This window comes from Vigna unguiculata, chromosome 3 (genome assembly GCF_004118075.2).
Source record: "Vigna unguiculata cultivar IT97K-499-35 chromosome 3, ASM411807v1, whole genome shotgun sequence".
NCBI classification, from domain to species: Eukaryota; Viridiplantae; Streptophyta; class Magnoliopsida; order Fabales; family Fabaceae; genus Vigna; species Vigna unguiculata.
Window position 1 is genome coordinate 26889102 of NC_040281.1, and position 8149 is coordinate 26897250.

The window sequence follows — 8149 nt, forward strand, 5'->3', positions numbered from 1 at the left end:
TTGCCGAATTCACCAATTGCTTATGCTCGACTCCCGAGTAACGCGCCATCATCAACAATGTTGCTTCTTTTTCAACATCTTTTGTGAGGTTGATCATCTCTTCCTTTCTACTTTCAGATATATAATCTTTGGCAAAATGTCCAAACTTACCACAACTGAAACACTTGCCCGAGTAGCACTCCTTTGCATAATGACCATCTTGCCACACTTGAAGCACTCAACATTTGAGTTGCTTGATTAACCTCCTCTCCATGGACCTCATCCTCTTCCGTGTCAATTTTGTTGATTGGATTGTTCTTTCTCTTCTTGTCCTCGGCTTCTACCACCAGGATCGCTTCTTATACCTCCTCGATATCGTCCTCTACCTTGAGTGTTATGAGCTTTCTCATCTTTAATTGACATCTTCGTTTGGAGTAATTGATCAAGTGGATTCCACTTCTACTTCTTTCGTTGTTCGTGTGCTTCAAGAGATCATGCAAGCTCTTCAACCGTGAGCTTTGATAGGTCATTGGACTCCTCAATCGCACACACCACATTCTCGAAGTCGTTTGTCAATGACCTCAAGATCTTCTCAACAACTCGGCTAGCGGGTAACGTCTCTCCGTTTCAAGCAAGTTGGTTTGCCACGGTTTCAACTCGAGTAATGTACTCGGCTACTCCTTCGATCTCTTTCATCCTCATGCTCTTTAATTCGCCTCTAAATGTTTGAAGTTGCACCTGCTTCACTCGGCCATCTCCCTTATACGCCTTCTCCAAAATATCCCACGCTTCTTTTGAAGATTTGGCACTTGAAATTTTCTCAAAGCCAGACTCGTCCACAGCTTGGTACAGGATGTATAAAGTTGCCTTGTCCTTCACACGTGCGTCTTTCAACACTTTCAACTGGCCATTTGACCAACCTGTAGTGTTGGCTGGTTCATAGAAACCATCTTCAACCACCTCCCAATTTTCTTGGGATCCAAGAAAGGCCTTCATTTTGAGACTCCAATTGTCATAGTTGACAGCTTTTGTCAACTTGGGCAGGGAAACACTGTTTGTAAGACTGGCCATCTCACTCTCTTTGTTCTCAAACACTTAGGTCTCTAGCTCTCTTTTCTCAAACACTAAAACTCTTTAGCTCTCTCTTTTTTCCACTTGGACACTCAAGCTAACTAACTCTTGATACCACTTTGTTAGCACCTTTTAGACAACAACTCTCTAGCTTGTGAAAAAACTTTATTCACCTCTTTCTGTTGTTGTTCATTCATATAATACATAATACAATTTATAAACTCACATTTCCTGACTGTTGTACTCTCAACGACTATAAACGGCTAACTTACTAATTATCTAAACTCTAACAGCTAGTGCATTAACCACTCATAACGACTAGTTTCTTAGTTACCCATAATAGTTAATACATTTAAATTTATTAAAAATCCAAGCTACACGCTTTTAAACAAACCCTTTTGGAGAACCCAATCTTCGATCATAGCTTGAGAATGAAGAGGTTGGTCGGTGGGAAGAAGATGACCAGCTCCTAAAACGACAACATTGGTGAGAGAGGTCCAACTCTGCACATACCCAGCAAGCTCTCCATTGACCTTCCATATCTTCCTTTCAGCATTGAGAAAGTGTGGTATCCCTTCCCATTTCATCGTCTTCACCCACACCTCTGTTTGGACAACTCCATCCCTCAAATCATACTCACCTTGATACAGCAACACCCTGCTCTTCCTCACCAGGTATTCCACCATCTCTTTCACACTTTTCATCACATCACCATGTAATGCCTCCCCGACAACATCACTGCATATCTCATACACAAACGATTCCTTCACCCCCAGTGCCTTCTTCACCTCCGCAATGTTCAAGAACCGTTCAACCAGATCATCCTCGTACGGAATCTTCCTTCTATAGTCGTACAAAGTAGCCAACCCTGTCATGTCTTGCAACATTCCCAACACCTTGTTTCTCGCATCTGCTGCTTCACTCCAATTCCTCTTCTGGATCAACCCAACTGCTTCCAGTTGAGCTTTTTCCAACTCATTCTTCTGCCTCTCGTTGATCAATCCAGCATAGTAAGCATTCACAGCATGAGACAGAACTTGAGTTTCGGGGTCTGTTAACCCATCCCCAATAGCTACACCGGCCAGATTCACTCTTTCTGAACCCTCCAAGTCTGCATTTTTCTTCAATATATAGTACCCAATTGCAGGCACATACTTGCCGGCATAGCTTTCTCCAGTAATATAAATAGGGCGATGGTTGAAAAGAGGATCGAGCTGAAGAAAGTTGGTTATGGCAGCAAAGAGGTGTTTGGCAACGGTGTTTTGATCTCTTGGGATCTCTTGTGGGGTTGAGGCCACACTGAAGCCAGATCCAATGGGACTATCAAGAAAAAGAAGGCCAAAAATTCTGTTCCAAGAACCAGGGTTGAGGTGAAGGGTGAGGGATTGGGTGACTCGCCATGGTCCAAGCTCGTAGAAGTTGCCAAGCATGGAGGAGCAGCCAGGACCACCTTGGAGCCAAATCAGAAGTGGGGTTTGTGAGAGTGGCAAAGTGGTGTTTTGGGCTTCATAGAAAGCGTAGAAAATCGCAGAAGCAGATGTAGGACTGATTGGTAGGTAACCATACCTGCTGGGGAGGGCTTCTTTCGGGAATGAATCGCTTGATTGTGAAGCAGAGAGGCATAGAAATAAGCCGAAGAAGAGGAGGAGGAGAAGATTGTTTTTGACGATGTGGGACTTGTGGGTTGCTGACTCCATCATCTGGTGGCGTATATTTCAATGTGCAGTGATAGAGTTGGCAATGTACTAATAATAGCAATGGAAAAAACGTTGGTTTTGGATACGGACAGAAAGCAAAACAGAACAGAAGAAGAGAGAGATAGATAGTGGCTTCATCAAATTGCAGGCTCACAAGAAGAGTTTGGAATGACATGAGATTTTGAGTCTCTTAAACCTCTTTAGCTACACTACATAACTTGGAGTACGCGCAGATCAACAACAGGGTGAGACATAGTTTGTATAGCTCATATAAATTTAAATTACAAAATAATTATATATTTTAATATTAAATAGGAAAACAAATATTTCCATGAAACAAAAGTGATTTGTAATATTTATGTGTGTATAACAATAAAGGTGATTAATTAAACATTAACATAAATAGTAAATCTAACTATTATGATTAATAATATTCATAATTTTAATAATTAGTTTGTTTTGAATAAATATTTTATTAATTATATTTAAACTACATCTTTTTTATTCTTTAGACACAGTTTGTTAATTCAAAATAAAAAAATAAATAATTTTTCTGTAGTAATTATAATAATTCTGTTGAAACAAAGACATTAATGTAGCCTAATGCCAAAAAGGTTCCTTGCTATTTGAAGATATGAGAGAGGATAATCATAAAATGTCTTATTATTGCATCTCTAAAGAAATTGTCCAAGTTTAAAACAATTTGGTGATTGTACTTCTCCTTCATTCAAATTGGAAAATAATATTAAATAAATATATTCTCATAATATTATATATATATATATATATATATATATATAAATTAAATGGAGTATAATTTGTCAATCAATAATATTATCAATTAAATACCTTAACTGTTCATACCTACTTATAGATATGATGCATATTCTCATTTTCAATCTCATATACTCTTCTATAGACATATATTTTTATGCTCTAACTGGCTTGAGCCTTAGAGAATCTTATATAGGTCTTGACACATTGGTGATAGAAGATGTTGGAAAGATTCTTCTAATGACATACTCACCATGAAACATGCCTATGAGCTGGTTTCTGATCAATATTATCAAATGAATCCAAAATTTGTACTCCAATAGAATGTGGAAGCGTACTTGAATTTGCTATTGAAAATTATGTGGATTGTCATATTAACAATAGATATGTGATCTTCCAAATGTAGAGGGCATTAGGTATTTTATCTTGGTTGCACTAGTGTAGAATTCTCATTTTACCTCGCCTTATATGCCTCGGTTGGCCAGGAACCAAAGCATATAATGGCGCGGTGGCATTTTTGTAATTAGAGCCAAGTTTTAGGCCTCGGTTCTCCAAATACCCGAAGCCAAAAAGGGGTATAGGCCCCAGTTCGCCCAAAACCGGTGCCAAATAGTGGTATAGGCCTCGGTCCAGTAAGACCCGAAGCCAAAAAGTGGCTGGACGTTAGCTGTTTGGCCTCAGTCCAAGGAGACCCGGTGCCAAAACGGGGTCTATGGCTTCGGTTCCCCTAACAACCGAAGCCATAAGGTTTATTTAGGGTTTAAATTTCGCGAACCATTCTTCTTCCCCGCCGCTTCCGAAGCCTAGTGGCGTAAGAGAGAGTGGCGTGGCAGAGGTTCTTCGAGTCGCAGGAAGCAAGTATGGGAAAATCTCGGGTCTGAATCATGCAGGTTGACGAAGAGCACGGGATTGACGAGTAGGTGGAGGAGGCATTCGGGTTGAAAAATGGGTCGGGCATGAGTCGGTTTGTGTTTGTGTGGTTGTTGCAGTGGAGCCATGAGAGTTCGCTCCCAGTGTCAATGACCATAGAGACGTTATGTGGGGGTGTGCCAACAGTGATGGAGATTGTGAGGCTAACATTGTGGTTGAATCGTAGCTTGTTGGGTGGTCTTGGGAGATACCCAGATGGAATCACTTGTGAGTTTAGTGGCAAAGTTAGAGTCTTGGCCTCACACATGCTAAGGGAGGTTCGATTCTAATAAAACACAAACCCCATTCAGAAGTTGGGTGCCATGAATCTGCTGCAATCCCATTCAGAAGAAAGGTTTGAGGGTCCAAGAACGCGCTGCAGCACTACGTAGAACAGGCCTCGGTTCAAGCGTGACCTGAGGCAGAAAAACGCTTTACGGCTTCGGTCCACACCCGAGGCCAAAAGCCATCCCTTTTGGCCTCGCCCCAATATGCTTCGGTTCTGGAACCGGGGCAGAATATAAAAAACAACCGGGACCAAAGACCCTTATTGTACTGGTGTTGGTAGGAATTTAGAAATTTTTTTCATAAATTAAAAAGCCTAGTATAAAGGCAGAATATGTAGAACAAGATGATATAGTAATCAAACAATTTGGATCAGAAAAATACTAACACATATAAATATGAAACATAAAGTCTCATGCAAGTAATCAAGTTGCAATTGGAATAACAAATAAGCTTGTTTTAAATTAAACTAGTTTATTGCAAGACCAAAGAACAAGCATTTTTTTTTTTTACTTTTGTTTTTGTCTTAGTTATTGTGTTGTACTTCATATAATATAAGTAACAAAAAATCACAAAAGATATTATCAAATGTAAAAAATAAATAGTGCAATAATTTCATTCATTATGGTTACTCATTTATTTGATACAAAGGGATATAGGACGAGTTTCACCAAGCTCCACGATGAACACCAAATGTTCTTACCAAAGGAGTGTTGGTCTTCTGAGGTGACATGAATAGTCTGGATTGTTTATATGTGAATAAAATTGGAAAAATATCCATCGAAAAAGAGCATGGGACCTCTGAGATGATGTGGAGAGATTAGATCTTTAATCTGTGAATGAAACTAGAGGAATATCTACATGTAGAAGATTTTCTGACATTCGAATCAGTACAAACATTAAAAAATATAAATATAAAAAAGTATATGAAATTGAAAGTTAATAAGTGTCATATTTATAAATAAGTGTAAATCCTTAAAGTAATTAATTGATAATATTATTTATCGACTAATTACACCTTATAATATTTTATATATATATATATATATATATAATCAGATTTAATGAGATTTGTTATTGTAACATATTATGTTCAAATTGTATTTATTATGTTAATATTTTATAATATATTACAATTGTATTTATTACAAAAATAATATATATTGTAGAATATTATAAAAATATTATATTTATTTAATATTACTTTCTAGCCGGAGAACTACAGTGACATTGCTGACATAATACATATGTTATATGAGTTGAAGATGTTATGTAGAATTAAGTTTGCTTCGAAGACATTACACCTTCTTAGATTCCAATAAGCAGAAGTCCCATCACATTCCTTCTAGCCTTGTACTCAGATTTTTTTTATTTTTATTATTTGTAGTCGTAATATAAAAAATGCTATTTTATTGTGTTCTTAAAAAAAATTAAACCTGAAATTGCATTTTGAGTTATGTGATTTTGGCCCACTCATTCATAGAAATATATGTTGACTTTGCTTTTATATGTTAATCCATTTATTCATGGTTTGTTCACTGGAACCTTCAAATAGCATAATGTGTGAAATTTTTCTGGAGGGAATCGTGAATGACTTGATCTTTGAATTAATGAAGGGGAGTGAATCTAGAAGAAACAGAAGACAAAGGTGATTGCAGGCTGGACCCAATATTTATACTATATTAATCTTACATCTCAAATACATTTAAATATTAAGTACCCTATCAAGTGTTGCAGGCCTTGTGTGCTGATTCTACTACTACTTCGTTCAGTTATTTTAATGGACTATATTCCTAAAGAGAAATGATACAATGATACATTTTTTTTATCACTTCTCATATCACCTGATGTGGCGTGAAATATGTAATTTTTAACTTTTTTTAATTTAATTAAAAAATAAAATCACAATGCAGATGGTTAAAGTGTTCACTCACGCGCGTTGGACACTTACCATTCATCACAGAACCCTCCTCTCTTTTCATTTTTCTTTTCAAAAAACCTCTCTCCTCTGAACCAACTCTTCCCCAAAGCTGCCCAGAAAACCCTCTCCGCACACACCTCTCCTCCACCGTGAAAAATGAAAGACCCCTCTCTCCTTTCAATGTTGAAACCCCCAACCAGTATCAGTTATTCGAAAAAGCATATCTCCTTTTAATCCTGTAACCCCAATTCATCACAGAACCTTCCTTTTCCAAACCCCTATTTCCATTTTGATTTTTCAGAAAACCTTTCTCCTTTGAACCAACTCTTCCCCAAACCTCCCCAGAAAACCCTCCCCGCACACACCTCTCCTTTCAATGTTGAAACCCCCAACCCGTATCAGTTCTTCGAAAAACCATATCTCCTTTTAATCTTCAAACCCCAAATCCCTTTCACTTCATCACAAAAACCCTTTCCCCAAACCCCTTTCTCCGTTTTATTTTTGAAATCTCCCATACCTTCAATCTCGAACCCCCTGCAAGAAGGGCGATTTTGGAACCTACTGTAATCAAGAAGCACTCGTTTGTCCTTTCTCCTCGACGTCGTTCTGTCGATGAAGGCGACATAAATCGCGAAGAGCAAAGATTCGCACCTGCAAGAGTCGCGAAACCCACCGAACAACCATCCCATAAAGAAGCAAACACGAAAGGGTAACATTTTCTCCATTATCGGTTATGGTTTATCTGTGTGGATTTACTGGTTTGAAGACGTTCGATTGCTTGTCAATTTTGTGTTTATGGATAATTTTATTGCTTGTTGTTCTATTTTTCTTTGTTTGTTCTATTTGTCTTTGTCTATTCTATTTGTCTTTGTCGATATTGTGATTTTTGTGACTTGATGGTTGTCGGTGAACATACAATGTACAAGGAATTGAGCTACCATATGGTGTTAATTTCTCCATGTTCCAATTTTATTTTTGTTCATCTATTTCAACAGTGGGCAAGTAATATGTTAATCAATTTGTGAAGCTAAACCGTGATGGTTGGGTAAAATAAGTTGTTTCGTTGACTATTATTACAAATTGTATATTTGTGGTTAATCGCGAAGTATTATTATGTATGTTGGAGAATTATTACCATTAAATGAATTATTTGATTTATATTTATTTTTGTGAAGTGAAGATCTGATTTGGGAATGATGAGTGATGCTAGTGAAGATGATGGTTGTACAACTGAGAAAAAGGTATGACTTTGGAAATATTTATATCAGCTTGTTCAATATATTTATTAAATAATGACTTTATGTGGTTTTTTTATGGTGGATGCAGATTTATTTCAGACATTCATGTCGGACGCAATATGTTGGTTCTTTGAATAAGAGCTTAACACCAGAACAAAGTATGAGAGGATAAATATTTCCCTCCATAATACATATATAATCAAAAGTCAAATGTTTGAATGACAACTGTCATATTCCTATCATATTTTACAATTGTTGCCAACAAAAACTATTTA

The 8149-nt window shown here is 37.3% G+C and overlaps 1 protein-coding gene across 1 annotated transcript; it reads right to left on the reverse strand.

Moving 5' to 3' along the window:
• Positions 1-1380: 1380 nt before the first annotated feature.
• LOC114175742 (serine carboxypeptidase-like 50) lies at positions 1381-2917 on the reverse strand. The gene has a single exon (XM_028060529.1). The coding sequence runs from the start codon at positions 2748-2750 to the stop codon at positions 1425-1427; it is 1326 nt and encodes a 441-aa protein (XP_027916330.1). The 5' UTR covers positions 2751-2917; the 3' UTR covers positions 1381-1424.
• Positions 2918-8149: the final 5232 nt, after the last annotated feature.